General features: G+C 37.6%; 1 protein-coding gene across 1 annotated transcript; it reads left to right on the top strand.

The window, feature by feature from the left end:
- Positions 1-1,763: 1,763 nt before the first annotated feature.
- On the top strand, positions 1,764-15,462 carry LOC113527110 (ras-related protein Rab-37). Its single transcript, XM_026914630.3, has 9 exons — positions 1,764-1,953; positions 8,345-8,455; positions 9,143-9,184; positions 10,079-10,145; positions 10,972-11,024; positions 11,177-11,242; positions 11,337-11,393; positions 11,815-11,891; positions 12,399-15,462. The coding sequence occupies exons 1-9, from the start codon at positions 1,846-1,848 to the stop codon at positions 12,502-12,504; spliced, it is 687 nt and encodes a 228-aa protein (XP_026770431.1). The 5' UTR covers positions 1,764-1,845; the 3' UTR covers positions 12,505-15,462.
- The last annotated feature ends 2,566 nt before the right edge of the window (positions 15,463-18,028 follow it).

Here is an 18,028-nt window from a genome sequence, read left to right as displayed (position 1 = left end):
TCTGTTCCTCAGCATGTAGTTCGGGTCTCAGTCATTGGACCCAAAGTTTAAAGGTGGTGTTGTTCAGTACTGTGCAAAAGTCTTAGGCACCCTATTTTTTTTTTAGTACAAACTTTGTTATAGATTTTTATTTTATGACTTCTACATTATTGATTCAGCACAAAAACATTTTAGAATTCCAAACATTAGTTTTCCAGCACGAAATTAAATGTTACACAAAAATGTTTGTACGTAAAGAAAGCAGCGTATTACATAAGAACGACTTTTCAGACAAAAAAAACATAATGAAGGTTGCTGAGTAAAAATAAGAAGCGAGTGAGACAGTCAAAGTTTCCAGAAGAACTGTGGCTGGTTCTGCAAGATGCTCAGTAACACTTACAGCTCATTTTCTTATAAAACTGCACACACTGCACCTGAGACTACTTTTTTTTTTTTTAAAGTGAAGGATCAACACATCAAATATTGACTTTGTTTCATTTATTACTGTTTACTGCTCTTTATAGTATTTTTTTAATGTAGAAACATTTAATTTCATTATTTTTGAAGGCATCTTTACTCTATAGCATTTATTTGCATGTGCCTAAGACCTTTGCACGGTACTATATGTTACAAGTGATTCAGATAATATACTACAAATTTGATGTGTATATTTAAATAGACTTATTGAGAGATGCTGATTTATATATCTGTGATGGACTGCTATCCAATCCAGGGTGTATTCCCACCTCATTCCCGGTATTCCCAGGATAGGCTCCGGATCCACCAGGACCTTGACCAGAATGAATAAACCGAGTGAGAGAGTTAGTGATTTAGTATGTGCTATTACATCATAAAATATCAGAGCCTATCAAGCTTCAGTATGCAAATTCAGGCTATAAAACATCTTTTTTTTTTTTTTGTAGAACTGCCACATCAACCTTTATGGAAAAATCATATGTACATTACATATGCGATTATGTGTTTTATGTAATATGTGATCATGTGAAAAACATGTGAAGATGCAATGTAAGTAAACACGTGACATTATACGGATGTGATGCCCTGTGAAAATTTAATGGCTCATGTGAGAAAATCATACTGTATGTTGTCAAATAAAACAACATTATGTGTGAAACCTAACATGTGAAGTGTCCAAATACCACATGTGTAAAGTTCACATAGGAATCATGTGATTATACACGTGTGATGTTCATGTGACTTTTCTGTAATGGAGAAAAGGTTTATTTATTTATTTAATTTGTTTGTTTAATTAATTAATTAATGTGTCTATTTATTTATTTATTTATTTAAATAGAGCTAGATAAAAAATAATGGTCTTCTGAAGAGTTTTATCTGGCTTTGAGATGTAGATAAGGAAATAGTGAGGGGAAAGTACACAATAACAATAAAGGAATAGATGATTTACAGTAAGGGAGCTACTGTAATTAAAGCTGAATAACCTCTTTGGGTTAAACAGAATTGAATTGACGTGAATTTCGAAATGATTTTGTCGCCATCTAGTGGTCAGTCGAGATCAGTTATCTTTCAGGTTATTGAATGATCAGTGCATGTAGGATATTTCTAATTTTTCATAATGCATATCAGAAGAGAGGTGTGTCTTTATTCTTATTATAAAACAAACATCTGTTACCTGCAGCAAGCATTTATTTTCTTTATTGTGATTTGAGAGAAAGAGGGGGAGGGTTGTTTGTTTGTTTGTTTTTAAGTGATGACGTTGGACTTTACGTCACGGCCACACAGTGAGATTGCTGCGAAAGTGGTGACGTAGGCAGGCTGGGAAGGAGCGCGCGCTGGACCGCGCCTCTCCGGCTCTCGCGCTGTGAGCATCCCACAGATCAGACCACGATGGAACCGGAGACAAGAGAGGAACCGGAGGCGCGAGACGAACCGGAGGCTGGAGATGAGCAAAGCTGCACCGTGTATGGCCTCTACGACCAGGATTTAACGCACAAGGTAACTAATCATCAGCTAATCTAAGATTTCTCCTTATCCAGTTAGAGAAAATGTGCAGCACAGGTACTGTTTGTTCCCCAAGGTAGAAACAATGAGCCAATTACGCATCTTAATCATTCTCCTGTGCAATCATGTTTCTTTAACCAAAGGCACAAAGACACGTCAAAGAGAGCGTTTGCCCTTTAAAAACCTATTTTCTTTTCTTGAAAGTGCTTAGATCCAAACTATCATCCAAACTGTAATGGCTGTGTATGCAAATGCCCCTCAGAAAGTAGTGCACATAGATCCTCACATCCAAATTCACTGTAAATCAGCATACCCATAAAGCCTAAATATATATAAGCCTATATATTTTCACTATTTATATATACAGAATATCTAAAATAGCTTATATTTAAATATATTTTATCTAATTCTGTTCTCTCAAATGCTTTTTTTTTATTGTAAACTAAGAAATATTTCTAGATAATGCAGCTCAGTGTGAGTCTTCGTTATAGGCTGTAGAGTGTGTTAACATGCGCACACTCAGTTATTTAGGATTAGAGCATTTTCCTAAACCCTCAGCTGAAGCCTTACCACACTGCACATTCTCAGAAAAAAAAATTGTGTATCTCTGTGTGTATTTCTGCTTGTCACTGGAGTGGTCCCCTCACGTTCACTTTTTGTACTGTTCACCTTATGTATCTTTAACCTAGAAAAAGTGCATGTAGTGTACTTCTAAAAACAACTACTCCATTAACCTACCTTAAATCACCTTTGAAGTTTCACTATAGCCATGTTTCCAGGTGGATGTTACATGTTAAAAGTACAAAAAGTAAGCATACCACACCAGCAAGCGTGTAAGCTGCATTTTGGTCTTTTGCTCTAATACATGTAACTCTAATCGTCAATCCATTAAGAGGCCATTCATGAGCTTTTAATGGATGTTAGAGCATGAAAACACATTTGTATTGGAAACCAGTGAAAGACAATGTAGAGCTTCAGTTTTTAACGTGAGCACACAGATATGCAGTCTTGTGTCTTCAGTGTCTGCTCAATTCATTAAAATCAATCATGCATGGATGCAGTTTGCTTTACTTCAATGCACAATCCAGGAGGAACAATCAGCATATTGTGTTACGCTAAAATCAGTCTGAGAGTTCAGCCTCAGGCACGTTAAATATAGAGTTACGTTTTCATCTATAAATAAAATGATTCATCTTCTGTGCATGATGTCCACGCTATTAATATCTCAGGTACACAGTTTAGGTGTAAAATGATTCACTTAAGGCAGGATTTTATATGGATGAAATTGATACATTCGCATTGCTTGGTGTCAGTTCACCGAATGCACATGCTATATGATAAGCCTGCAGTTTGTAACACTGTGGTGTGTCATTTGGTTTGAATGGAGGGATATAGTTTGTGTAGTTTATGTGGTGGTCTGTATAGAGCTGGAAGTGGAAGAGAGATGTGGTTCGAGCTCTGGGGTTTTAGACATTGTGTGTCCATTAGCCGCCAGTCTCTTTGGGGAGGATGGAGGGTGTGTAGGGATCAGCTGTGGTCAGAAATCCCTGTGGACAGCAGCGTTACATCACTGACTATGTGGACTAGAGTCCATTCTGACAGAGTTACGTCAGCTAAAATGTGATTTCATGCATGTTGCTGGGAAAAAAAGCCTTTATTCCCATCTGTCTATCCAATAATTCTTAATCAGATTCAGCCTTCTATCATCCATCCATCAATCCATCCACTCACCTATTCACCCATCCATCATTCATCCATCTACTCATTCATTTACAAATCCATCCACCCTTCCATCCATCCATACTGTCCAACCATCATACTGCATAATTCTTGAAACAAATCTCACCTACCCATCCATCCACTCACCCATTCACCCTTTCATACATCCTTCTATCCATTAATCCATCATATAATTCTTGAAACAAATCCCATCCGTCCATCTATGCACTCATCCATTAATCATCCATGAAGCTTTTAGACAATTCTAAACATGTCATATTCACCCATCCATTTAAGCATGCTCTATCATCTAAATCATATTAATCTATACATCCATCCATCTATCCATCCATCTCTGCACCCATCCATTATCTATGTAACCATCCATGAATATCATATAATTCTTAAAATAAGTTATATTCACCCATCCATCCAACCATAATCTATTCTTCCAAATCATATTAATCCATCCATCTATCCATCCAAGCATCCGTTCATCCATCTATGCACCCATCCTTTACCCATCCAACCACCCATGATCTATGTAGTTCAACATAATTCATAAATCATATTCACCCATCCATCACTCATCCATCCACTCAATCTTTCAGCCACCCATCTATCTGTCCATCTTTTATCTGTCCAACCATCCAGCCATTATATAAGTCTTAATAAATCTCATTCATCTATCTCTCCACTTATCCATCTGTTATGTAATTCTTAAAATAAGTCATATTCACAATCCATCCAATCATTATCTAACCATCCATCAACTGTTACAACAAAAAATATCCATTTATCACTCCATTATAAATCAATCCAATATGTCCATTCATCCATCTATGGTATGATTCTGTAAGTAACTGGTATTCATCCATCCACCCCTCTACTCATCTATCCATCATACAATAATAGATCCTATCCTTTAGTCCATCATTTCATCCATCCCTTTTATATTTTTTGATCTATAGAGGGAAAAGATGATGTATTACAGTGGACATTACATTTGATTTTTTAGATTTTTTGCATTTTATGTTTGTGTATTTCAGTTTAATTTTTTTGTGAAGAATATAAATGAATGTTCATGAAGTTGGCTTTCTGATGTTCCCAGAGAAAAATCGTTCTGTGAAGTCTGTCATAATTTCACTAATGTTTTCTGACAGCCAAGCAAACTGTTCATACAGTTACAGAACAGAGCTCATATAATGCCTTTGCTTTACACTGACAAATTTCAGAGCATCTGTGCTGATTCCGCCTAATTACTTCCTGTCATGGGGAGAAGGGGGAGAGGAGGACCACGCTCGCCTGAGACTTGCTGTTGTCACGGCAACCGCATCTTCAGTCTCCAGCATGGTGCTGGATGACGTGGCGCTGTCAGGTTGAGCATGTGTGAGCATTAATGCGAGTGGAGGAGTGTGAACTCGAAGGCCTCGAGGATGGATTAAAAAAAGATTCCTGACTGTGTGAAAGAAAACAGTGTGAAGGTCAGAAATATTTGGGGGTGTTGATTCATTCAGTTGCCTTAAAGGCATGGGCAGAAATAGAAAGAAAGAGCTCTGAGTTTATTAACGGTGAGCATAAATATCTAAAATGTTTTGGAATATTTTGGTGCAAACCTTGTTCTAATTTTAAAGCCTTTGCTGTTGCAGCCTGGAAGCTTCAATGATTTCAGCTTGGGGTTTATAAAACCGTCACAGTGACTCAATGCTGAATTTCAACATGAACACCTAATTAACATTTGAACCCCAAGGACACTGATGAAGCACGCCAACTTTTTGGGCTCATTATTATGGAAATCTTGCATGGAAATAAATATGGAAATGTAGAACCCTAATTACTAAAACTTTTAGCTTCGTTTTTGACTTTATGACAGAAGGTCTATGCATTAATGTGAAATGCAAAGTATGTGTTGGACTTCACTAGGCACATCTTTTCAGTTGCGGTCCCAGGTTTTATTCCTTTTTGAGTATGGTTCCTCTCGAGGTTTCTTCCTCGTGTCATCTCAGGAGGTTTTTTTTTTTCCTCACGGCTTAGTGGTTAGCACGTTTGCCTCGCACCTCAAGGGTTGGGGGTTCGATTCCCACCTCTGCCGTGTGTGCACTGAGTTTGCATGTTCTCCTGGGGGTTTCGGGGGTTTCCTCTGGGTACACTGGTTTCCTCCCCCAGTCCAAAGACATGCATTGTAGCTGATTGGCATGTCTAAATTGTCCATAGTGTGTGAATGGGTGTGTGAGTGTGTGTGCAGTTGTGCTCTGCAGTGGGTTGGCACCCCGTCCAGGGTGTCCCCTGCCTTCTGCCCCGAGTCCTCTGGGATAGGCTCCAGACTTCCTGTGCCTCTGTGAAGGATAAGCAATACAGAAGATGGATGGACCTGCATGAACCATCCATCATCAGTTCTTTAAATAAGTGGAGCTCACCATCCATCCACACATAATTATATTATCATTTTCACATCTATCCATTCATCTACCAATCCATTCCTCCATCCATACATTCACTGATTCACCCATCATCAAAGACCGAATGTCATTTCTATCTCCAGTAAGAAGAACTGGCCTTGAATATTTAGACTCACTTATTTTGGCTTCTGGAGAATAAAGTATGCCTGGAAAAAGCAAAGGTGGAGTCACAAAACTCTGAGAACTCAAGGAATAACCATTTAGACACAAAAGTCTCTTTTATTTCCACACAAGCTTGTTTTGTACAGGGACAGAAGCTGTTTCAGTGGCATTTCCACCTCTTCAATTTGTCATGGAGAGCTACACTCTCTGCTCAGCAGGGTTTCCTTCATGCAGTTAGTTATAAGGCTCAGTGCAAACAGAAGTGTTCGCTGACTTGTTTTACACTTGCGTCATGTTTGTGGTGCCACCTGGTGTTTTTTACTTAGTCTTCAAGTTCACTCTGTCAACTCAGCTCAGGGAAAATGCCTGAGATGGTGACATGTTGGACGATGAGGGAAACTACCACATGCTTGTTACATACACTTAACTCCACAGTCCTTCCTTTTTCAGGATAAACCACTTGCTAGTTCTCCCCTATGTCATAACCATCTAGGGAGGGTGAGGACTTAAACATGCTTCCCCCAAAACACATAAAGCCATCATTCATTCATTCATTCATTCATCTTCATTAACCTCTTTATTTTCTTCAGGGTCATGGTGGATCCTGAGCCTATTCCCAGGAACACTGTTCACAAGAATTCACCCAAGATGGGATGCCAGTCCATCACAGGGCACCATGCACCCATTCATTTATTCACTCATTAACACCTAGAGGCAATTTAGCATAGCTTACTGCCTACCTCGAGATGGGAAGGAACCAGAGAACCTGGAGAAAACCCAACTGAACACAGAGAGAACATATGAAATGCTACACAGGTAGTAATCCAAGCTCAGGATCAAACCCAGGACCCTGAAGATACTGTATAAAGTCATCTTTTCAAACTCTTGCTACATCACAGAGCGGTTGAACATGTTGGAGCAGAGCACTAAATGCCCTCTTACACATACATAAGCTAAGAGACGACAATGATCGATTAGCATTGCTTTAATCCACACAGTAGAGTAATGTCTTCCCGACCTGAGAACAAGGCCAGTAATACTATCTTTTACTCCTGATCACAGATGGCTGTCGCATTGTTAGGATTCAAGCTAAGAATCTTACAATGATTCAGCAAATATTATGAAAGAAGCCATAACTGTCCACAAGTCTGTGCCAGTACAGCCATAGTAATCTGTTGGCCCTATGGTGGAAAGAGGCCTCTGTCAGCAGAGGCCTAACTGGATTTTACACCATTTTCACAGAGTGTGTTTCTGTTGCTTATCTCCTCAGACACTCACATTAAAACCTGGAGCTCTGGCTCATTAATAAACTGGTGACGTCTATAAAGAAAACACTTCCGTGTCCCAGTTCTGCCAGCTTTAGGAGCACATTGCTGAGTTGGAATTCTTTTTTTTTTTCTTTAAAAAAAGCCTCCCTAATCCTAATTATGAATTCTTGTTGAGTACTATCTCTTGCAACAGCCTGTATATTTATACTCCTTTTGTGTTTACTGTGACTGTATGATTGTTTTTAATTTTTCAGTTATCCAGAAAGTGTCAGTAAATAATCATCATTTGACCTAGTACACACAGTGTTCAAAGTCATGCTTTAACAGTGATCTTTGTGCTACAATGAATGTGGTAAACTTAACCCATGATCATCTGACATGTCTAAATAGTTATAACTTGAAACAACTGGATGGTTTGCCCCTCAAATATGCTGTGTCATCAGTTCTTAACACTTTAACACTAAGTGAAACACTTTCAAGATTATTTTCTACTCTTGTGACCTTGATTTAGTTTTCAATAAAATGTATGAATCTTTGTCAGACATAAAGTATAAAATATTAGCACAAACCTTTTACAGCACAATGTTAGAAAACACATTTAAATTTCTAGATTTAACTTGTCCCAAAATCTCATTCCTTTATCTACCATCTTTTTTTCATTCATTCTTCTTATCCTTCTTTTGAACCGGTTTATATACAGCACACTATTTTCACAGTATTCCCACAGTAATGCAGTATGTCTATTTTATAACACCTCTCTAACTTTTTCTGCTTCTGTTTCTTCCTCCCTTCTCTCTTTTTCTCTCTGTCTGTTTTTTTTTCACTTGTCCTCCGCAGACGATCCTGGTGGGAGACAGTGGTGTGGGGAAAACCTCCCTGCTGGTGCAGTTTGATCAGGGAAAGTTCATCCCAGGCTCTTTCTCCGCCACTGTGGGCATTGGCTTTACGGTGACTCACACACTCACTCACTCACTCACTCACTCACATACACTCTCTCTCTCTCTCTCTCTCTATTTCTCTCTCTCTCTCTCACACACACACACACAAAGTTAGAATCTTGGCTATTCCAGGGACAAAACAACAAAATAGGTTTTTATTTGTATTTTATGGTGTATATTCTTCTTCTTCTTATTCTTATTATTATTATAAGTAGTAGGAGTAATAGTAGTAGAAGAAGGAGGAGGAGGAGTAATAGTATTAGTAGTAGGTGTAGTACGTCTATTAGTAGTAGTCATTTTTATAATATTTTTTAAAAAATGTTAAATTATTGCTATATAAATAAATATTTGCTTTGCACACACACACACACACGCTCTGTATTCATACCACACTAACTTGTCACACTCACTGAGTCTGGGGTTTTGAGTCATATGACGAAATAAGAAGTGAATACTTTATGAACATGAACACTTTCAATTCCCGCAGTTTCACAGAAGGTTTTTGTCAAGTCCATGCTCTTATGAAAACCCAAATAAATTTCCACAGAGCTCATGTGAAAGCCACAGCTGCAGTGAATACACTCACACCAGTGTCATGTCACATCAGAGCATAAAATATAAACCAGTCATAACCATGTGAAATGAAGCTGTGTATAATATTGCACTGCTGTCTTACACATTCTCTTCATTTCATCAGAATAAAGTCGTCACTGTCGGAGAGGTGAAAGTTAAATTACAGGTGAGTGAAGGTGACCGTGGATAAGAAAGTTTTATGACCATTAATAAACACATCATCCGAATTCTGCTTAACTCTCTGATTTTCTTGCATTTATTCATTTCTTTATTTATTTGTTCTTTTATCTAATGCCATGTTGATTTATTTACACAGTTCTGTTTAATGTAGACATTTTCTTCTTACTTGAATTGTTGCTAAGAATAAAACCTTAAGACTTTAAACCTTTTTTTTTAGAAAGTAACTGTGTTATTATGGGATATGAAATGGATTGTAAAACTCCTTGTTTCATAGGCATATGGCATTGAGTGTGTTTATAATCAAAATATTAAGTCATTTTTATTTCAGCAGTTACAGGAATGTCCAACATACTACAATATACAATATAGAATATTTTCACAAGAATTTTGGCATGATCAAATGATCAAATGGTTATCTGATCTTAGATCCAGTCATAACCGTACAGAGAAGAGCTGTTCTAGACTTACTAGAAGAGCAACATTATGTACAATTTGGCAACCACAAAAAACCCTTCTAAATAAATATCTACAAGTCAACCGATTCCATGTTTGGGGGTTGGGATGTCTATGATTATAAAAAGAAATTATTGGTGTGTTTCCTACATTAATGCAGATGAAAGTATTGATAAATTAGCGAAATTATTTACTTATTATTGTACAGGTAAACATATTCAATGTCACTCATAATGACAGTTGTAGTGTTTGTTTGTTTATTTATTTATTTATTTGGCACATTTGTAAGCCAGTTGTATATAATGGTTCAAAACTGCTAAAGCATGTGTGAGTGATGAAGGGTGTTTCCGGAAGGATAGAGATGTAAGTGGATGGACAGATGAGATGTTTGGTGCTGCAACTTTTTGTCTTTCTTCTTCTGGTTCAGATTTGGGACACAGCAGGACAGGAGAGATTTCGCAGCGTCACTCATGCCTACTACAGAGATGCTCACGGTGAGAGAATCTGCCTTCGTACACCACATCTCTCCCTCTCTCTTTCTCTCTCTCTCTCTCTCTCTCTCTCTCTCTCTCTCTGTGTTCTATTGAATTAATCAATTTATTAATTCATTCATCCATCTTCAGTAAGTGGATCCAAATCCCATCCTGGGAACACCAGACACGAGGCTGAAATACGCCCTGGATATAACGCCAGGCCATCATATTGCTCGATTTCATCCAATTACATTCAATTCAGTTCATTTAAACAGTATTTAACTCCTTTCAACTCAACACCAGTTTTCTTTAAATCAGCTCTGTTCAGTTCAGCTTCATTCATATCAATTCAATTCCATTCAATTCAGGTTCTTTGTAATTTGATTTAGCTGAGCTCAAATCAATTACTGTACCTCAGATCAGTTGCAGATCAGTGAAACTCAATTCATTTCAATCAATTTCTATTCAGTTGAGTTTGAGACAGTTCTGTGGCATGACTGTGGGTGCAAAGCATAAGAGTGGTTTAAGAGTAGTCTTATACAAAGCATAAGAGTTTAATTATTTACTTTTTGTAGCTGAATATGTACACAAATATTCAGTATACAAAAACACTAATATACAAAGAGCTACCAAAAGCTGTTCAATAAATAATGCTGATGATAATAAGAATAGCAACAATATTAATAATAGTAAATATAATTAAAAAATGAACACTAATGGTAAATCAACCCAACAACATTTCTCTTTGCCATCTCTTCTCCCTCTACTTAATATGCATTAGAAATATATAAACCTTTGGTGCGTGTGTGTGTGTGTGTGTGTGTGTGTTTTAATTTCCCTTATGTAGCTCTCCTCTTGCTGTATGACATCACCAACAAGTCATCATTTGACAACATCAGAGTAAGAACTGTTATTTATTTGATTTTTTTTTTTTTTTTTTTTTTTTTTTTTTTTACAAACTAACATTTCCCAACTCTCCAGACATTAACCAAATCGACACAAGATCAGGTATCCCTTTGCTGGCAGCTGATTGGCTGAATTTTCCTTTACAGGCATGGCTTACAGAGATCCATGAGTATGCACAGAGTGATGCAGTCATCATGCTGCTAGGCAACAAGGTACGACAAACTTCAGCTGACACACAAAGACACACAAAGACACACATTTTACACACGCACATACATATACACACTTCTTTTTGTTTTATTTTAGGCTGATATGAGCAGTGGAAGAGTCATCAAACGGGAGGATGGAGAGAGACTGGCCAGGGTGCGTCACACTACAAACCATTATACTTTTTTTACCCCAAGAACAAACATAAATGCAGTGACATTTGTTGTAATTTATTGATTAATAATCAGAGACAAATGCCATGAAGGTTAGACATTTTGACGAGCTATAGGATTTAAAATAAAATGGAAATAAATCAAAGAAAATGAAATAAAATGGACACTGAAAAGATGGGTGTTTATAAGATCATGTCCAGTTATCAGAGATCTTCTGTTTATTTAAAATGAAGTGAGACATCAAAAACGAAAATGTTTTTGACCACTCTTTCATTTCTGAAATTTTTAAACCAACAACAAAATATCTGTTATTTCTGAGTGATACTTCAGGTTTTTCTGCAACCAGTTTACATGTCTGAAAGGATAAATGGATCTATACCTTGACTCTTTGCTTTACTTTACAGGAGTATGGTGTCATATTTATGGAGACAAGTGCTAAAACTGGTGTCAATGTAGATTTGGCCTTCATGACTGCAGCAAAGTGAGTACATCACTTTTATTTTTACTTGTGTATTAAATGGCCTGGTCAGGGGATACACTAGAAACATGCAGCACTATTCTGGTGGAATTTGGTGGTTTTATTTCCATCTACAGTAGATCAGCCTTAGCTGTATTAGATGGCATTAGCAAATCTGGCAAATCTCATCTGTGATGGAATGAGTGAGGGTCAATTAAGCCCAAGTGTTTACATCACATGCATTCTATTGCCATAATTACATTCTGAAAACCTTCAATGGTGTTAAAATCCCCTATTGTTATCTTTTCCTCGGCACAGTTTACGCACAAAACTATGCATGTTTTGAGATGTTCCCAAATGTTCTCCTTAATGTACTAGTAGAAGTAGAAGGCTGTACCTCTGAACTAGATTTTTTGTCCCAAATGCCTCCCTATAACACAAAAAGTTAAGCCAACTACTTTAAAGCATGTATGTATTACTATTATGAATCCTGTTGTATTTGTTAATGATTTTTGCCACTGTGTCCTACAGGGAGTTGATTGGCCGGTGTCTCGAACTGCCCAAAGAGCCGAAGTTCCAAATCAATGATATCATCGAGCAGAAACCACAGAAATCAGGCTGCTGTGGCTTCACATAGGACCTTTACGAGACACAATAATGGATGAGAGAAGATATAGGAATGAGATGCAATGAGAAAGAATAAGGAGAATGATCAGAGATGTTTCAGGCCAAATGCAGTGCTTAAACCTTAAGTGAAGCCCATGACGTAAATCATACTTTGAAGGAATGTGATTGTCCTGAGCAGATCTAAACTACTCCAGTCCTAGAGAGCAGGTCCAGTTTGGTCATTTTGCCTCTCTGGAACACTACTATGCAGTAGTTTGCTATGCTTCCCCAAAACGTTGTAGCAGAAAGTTCATGGTTAAATTTAGTGGATGTGATGATAAACTATGATGATGTCATGGGGAAAATATTATTCCCAGCTTCACTTTTATTGCATCCCTTTTAAAATATATTTTCGCAGTTTCCTGAACCACATGATAATAATGCAGTAGTGGTACACGGCACTTACTAGTTATATTCCACTGAGAGACTTTAACCCATGAGGTATAGCTCAGGAAATTTGTTGTAGGATTTTTTTTCCCCAGGAAATGTCTGCCAGGAGATTTATCCCAAAGACTTCCAAAAAATTTTAGCCTAAGAACTTTAATCAAGGAAATAAGGAAGGTTTAAATCAGGAACTTAATCCTAGGAAATGTATATAATAGGAACTTTAACCCAAGAACTTTAACACATCAACTTTAGCCCAGAAAATGTATCACAGGACCTTCGGCTCAAAAACTTTTAGCCTAGGAACTTTAGAGAAGGAACTTCAGCCCAGAAACTTTAGAGAAAAAAATAGGCAGAAACTTTAGAGCAGGATTTTTAGTGCAGGGAGTTTAGACCAGGAAATTTAGAGCGGAAACTGTAGTCCATAAATGTTAGTCCAGAAAATCTGGCCCTGACGTGGTGAAAGGAACAGTTCCTGGTACATTTCTATTATAGTGCCTCTGTTGCTAATATCAAAACCACAATCACAGAAGCAATCTGTTATATTTAGGAAATGATACTGAAAACTGTAATATAGACTTACACCTCAAATCTAACACTGCTAATCAGGCTTTAGAGTAAGTATTTTTAAGCTGATTTTGATGCTACAAAGTTTTCGGGAAACTAGGCTTAATGTTATGGCCCTCCAGGACTGGACACTAAAGCTTTGTGGTCAGAACTCTAAGCTAATAGGAATTTTAGTTATTTAAGTGTAATGACACACTCCTTGTGTATGCAAGCCCAGTTCACTGTGCCTCTGCACATCCTGTGTGAAACCACCAGAGGGAGCAACAGTACAAGCTGTTTGAGAAAGTGTACGGAATGGAAACCATGGACAGTCAGGTGCAAGCTGAGTCCACTACCAACAGCTGAATTTATTTCACCATGAATGAGAAACTAAAAACAGTTGTGTTATATGAGGTGAATCTTGTCTGAGAAATATATATATTTTTTAAAAGAGTGTTGTTACTGACTGAAATCATTAAGGACAGTAATGTATGACACACGGAGGACTGTACTAATTGAGTTAATATCAGGTGTTACTCTGTATTTACTTTGAAAGTATTTTTGAAAGTATTAAAATAGCTGATGTAGAATAATTATGTAGAATAAATTATTTTGTATTTTAAGGCCCCCAAAACTACTAAATAGAAGGCGTGGCCTCTTTGCCTGTCAGTATCAGTGTAGAAGGTGTGGCCTATTTGCCTGTCAGTGTCAGTGTAGAAGGTGTGGCCTCTTTGCCTGTCAGTATCAGTGTAGAAGGCGTGGCCTCTTTGCCTGTCAGTGTCAGTGTAGAAGGCGTGGCCTCTTTGCTTGTCAGTGTCAGTGTAGAAGGTGTGGCCTCTTTGCCTGTCAGTGTCAGTGTAGAAGGCGTGGCCTCTTTGCCTGTCAGTATCAGTGTAGAAGGCGTGGCCTATTTGCCTGTCAGTATCAGTGTAGAAGGTTTGGCCTATTTGCCTGTCAGTGTCAGTGTAGAAGGCGTGGCCTCTTTGCCTGTCGGTGTCAGTGTAGAAGGTTTGGCCTGTTTGCCTGTCAGTGTCAGTGTAGAAGGTGTGGCCTATTTGCCTGTCAGTATCAGTGTAGAAGGTGTGGCCTATTTGCCTGTCAGTGTCAGTGTAGAAGGCGAGGCCTCTTTGCTTGTCAGTATCAGTGTAGAAGGTGTGGCCTATTTGCTTGTCAGTATAGAAGGCGTGGCTTCTTTGCCTGTCAGTGTCAATTAAGGAGGCGTGGCCACTTTGCTTGTCAGTGTAGTTGGATAGCCCCTTTTTTAAAATTAAAATACGAAATGACATCATATTACATCAAATCATATCATATCAAAATGACTGTAAGTCATATTACACTGAAGTGTCAGCTCCTTTAGATGTATATTTCATATAATCAGATCAGGTATTAATATTTAATTTTAAAGTGTTTTTAATTGTTTTTTTGCCTTTTATTCATGCAGGTTGGTAGTGGACTCAGACTTTTGGACCTTACCGTATAGGCTAGGTAGATTCTAGAGAAGAACAACATGTGGAGCGTATCTCTGTCTCTTCATTTCTCTAAGTATTATTACTGAAGTATTATAACACGACTATAATGTCTGTCTTATGTCAGGTTTTAAACCCTAAATTGTATATGAGATTTTTTTATTATTCAGGGACAAATTTAAAGGGCAGAAGGATAACCAGTCACAGTATGCCAATTTTGTTTAATGAATTATTTTTTTCCTTAATCTAAAATGACACTGCACTATTTATCCTTGAATGCTGCAGAACAGGTTACAGTATGAGGTTGTGAGTATGTTTCTGAAGTGAATGAATTTAGTGTCTCAGGGTCTTTTAAGGTAATTTTTGCTTAAATGCATGCTTGACCTGCATGACGCGAGAGTGCACAATTTTTTTTTTTTTTCAGTTGTTTGAATTAAAAGCTTGATTTTAAAACTGTGACACTGAGATTTGAAAAAAAAGCTGTATGTACATGTTTTATGTCAGACTTTAAAATATGGTTTGGAGAACCTTTATTTGTTTGCTTGACTTTATTTATGTGTTATCCTTTATTCTTTCTTGATTTTTTTTTTTTACTTCCTGTAAACTAAAATTATAGACCCATGACATTCAATTACAGTTTCAACTCTTAAGTGCATCTTCAAACCACAAACCTTAATAATTTTCAAATCTTAAGCTTAATCATCTTCAAACCTTAAGCTTAATAATTATCTTGATTTAGGCGAATCAGTTGGGTGTGGTGGGAAAAATCTGCAAACCTTGAATCTAACACCACTGGCTAATGCTTTTATCTATCAACAATTCTGATCCATTAGTCATTATCACTATATTGACACGCTCAACCCATGCATATGGCTAACTGAACAGAGCCGAATTAAACATTCTCACACATATCAATCACATATATTTCTGGAAATATTTGGCCCAAATGTAGCTAAAAGATAACTTCATACACCAAACATGTTTTGTCTGAGTGACTATGTTTGGATTAAGTGGAATATTGTGTACATGTCATTTTAGGCTAAACTCCTTTTAATGTAATTAAGTTCATAACCACTGTGTGGCGCTAGCATGTGTAGCTAATCAGACAAGCCGACTGTAATCAACTTGTTTAAGTGTGAAAGAGGTCATCATGATAGAGTCTTCCAGTAAAGTCACTGCAAACAGGATGTGAAGGAAAATGGAAGACTGTAATCTGTGCTGAATCACCGAACATGAACTTTAAATGGAAAAGTGAGCAGACGAGACTATTTTTTTAAGTGATTTTTATAATGCGCTGTTATTGAGACAAAAATCTTCGATGATTAATCCCTGAGAGAGTCGATTTAGCCATATATGACACCATGTTCCTAACATTTATCTTGGAAAACACTCCTCTACTCCAGGTGTGATCCCTCCTCCCCTTGGGCCTCAGACTTATTTGATGTTGTCAGTGCATAGTGCCATCAAATCTTCATTGGTCTCTCTGGGCATGAGTCTAAACAATGGGGTTTCCTCATTGCTGAGGTGAAAAACAAGAAGCGGCTAATGATTGCTCCCATCTGTAGCGGATATGTGTGTCTGAAGCGCGGGAACAGCGGCTGCCGGGACGCCATTGTGCACGCGGGCCTTTCTGCTGACTTTCCTCTCTGAGCTAATTTATCTGCCGGAAGCAGTGTTGTCCTAACACTGTTGCAGTGGACAAAAAAAAAGACTGGCCAGATAATGAAGCGCTGCTGGAATCGTGATGAGGCCCATCGGGGTACTTGAACTCGGTCATAGTGCGCCATTGTCTCCTCAGAGTGAGCTTCCTGATCACGCTCAACTGTTTCCTGTGCCTCAGCAATCCGGCCACCTTAAAACTCTGGCTGCATTCCAAATAGTTCCCTACTTCCTTTGCAAGTGCACTACACAAGGTTTAATGACTTCTACACCTTAGCTTGTGCACTATATGTACAGTACTGTGCAAAAGTCTTAGGTACCCTTTTTTTTTAGTACAAATTTTGTTATATTTATTTTACGAATTCTACGAATTTTAGATTTCCAAACATTGCTTTTTCAAAAATAATGTTACAGAAAAATGGTTGTATGACAGTAAAGAAAGCAACTTATTACGTAAGAGACCACTTTACAGAAAAAATACATAATAAAGGCGCCTGGGTTTTGCATGCAAAAAATAAAATAAAATAAAAAATTAAGCAACCGAGACAGTCAAAGTCTCCAGAAGAACTGTAACAGATTCTCCAAGACACTCAGTACACAACTTACCAAATACTGACTTTCTTTAGTTTATTACTGTTTACTGCACATTGTAGTATTTTTCTTTTACGTAGAAAGATTCAATTTCAATATTTTTGAAGTCATCTTTACTTTACAGCATTTCTTGGCATGTGCCTAAGTACTGTATAATAGGGACATATTTGGAATTCAGAATTCAGCTTACTTCCTGTGGTAGTGCACTACATAGGATAGAAATTGTTGCCTTGTACATCCAGGTCACCGTATTTTGAACAGAAAGTAAACCAAGATGAGGTAAGTACACTACAAACAGTGGTTTCTCCACCCTAGCTATTGCACTATATATACAAAGGAAGCTGTTACTTCCTATGCAAGTGCAGTACTTAGGATATTTAATATTAGCACTATATTTCCTACTGAGAATAATTATATAACTGCATTCCAGTGGACATGAAATAAATGCTTTTACTGATGATGTAGTGCACTATATACCACACAACACTGGTATTTATGTTTCGGGTCTTTGTGATCCTACTTGTAATGGCTTCTACTCACTATATAGTGCACCATATGCCTATGCCTGCACTATATGCCCTCTAAGAAGTGCACTAGAGATGCAACCGAATCTGACTATATTATTCAGAATGAACAGGTATGTTCTATATAAAGGCGCACTATCCTTTTTTTTTAACACAACAAAATAGTCAAGTGAGCAGGAGGTTTTTATTTTCATGAGGACATACGCAAGTGTTCACACATGAAGCTGGCAGGATGTTCATTCACAAGCAGCACTGTGTGATGTATTTACAGCATTGTTTCATTCATCCTTAGTCTCTGCCTGGTGAGGGTCATGGTGGTTTAAAC

The sequence above is a fragment of the Pangasianodon hypophthalmus genome, chromosome 12 (assembly GCF_027358585.1).
Source record: "Pangasianodon hypophthalmus isolate fPanHyp1 chromosome 12, fPanHyp1.pri, whole genome shotgun sequence".
In the NCBI taxonomy this organism is placed as follows: domain Eukaryota; kingdom Metazoa; phylum Chordata; class Actinopteri; order Siluriformes; family Pangasiidae; genus Pangasianodon; species Pangasianodon hypophthalmus.
The sequence above is the reverse complement of the archived record's forward strand: the minus strand, read 5'-3'. Positions and strand labels throughout refer to the sequence as shown.

What these genes read in the sequence shown, in the direction of transcription:
- LOC113527110 (XM_026914630.3), top strand. Translation starts at nt 1,846, where the DNA reads ATGGAACCGGAGACAAGAGAGGAACCGGAGGCGCGAGACGAACCGGAG. An exon ending in AGGTGAAAGTTAAATTACAG is followed by an intron (nt 9,185 to 10,078) that starts GTGAGTGAAGGT and finishes CTTCTGGTTCAG; the next exon opens with ATTTGGGACACAGCAGGACA. An exon ending in TCATGCTGCTAGGCAACAAG is followed by an intron (nt 11,243 to 11,336) that starts GTACGACAAACT and finishes GTTTTATTTTAG; the next exon opens with GCTGATATGAGCAGTGGAAG.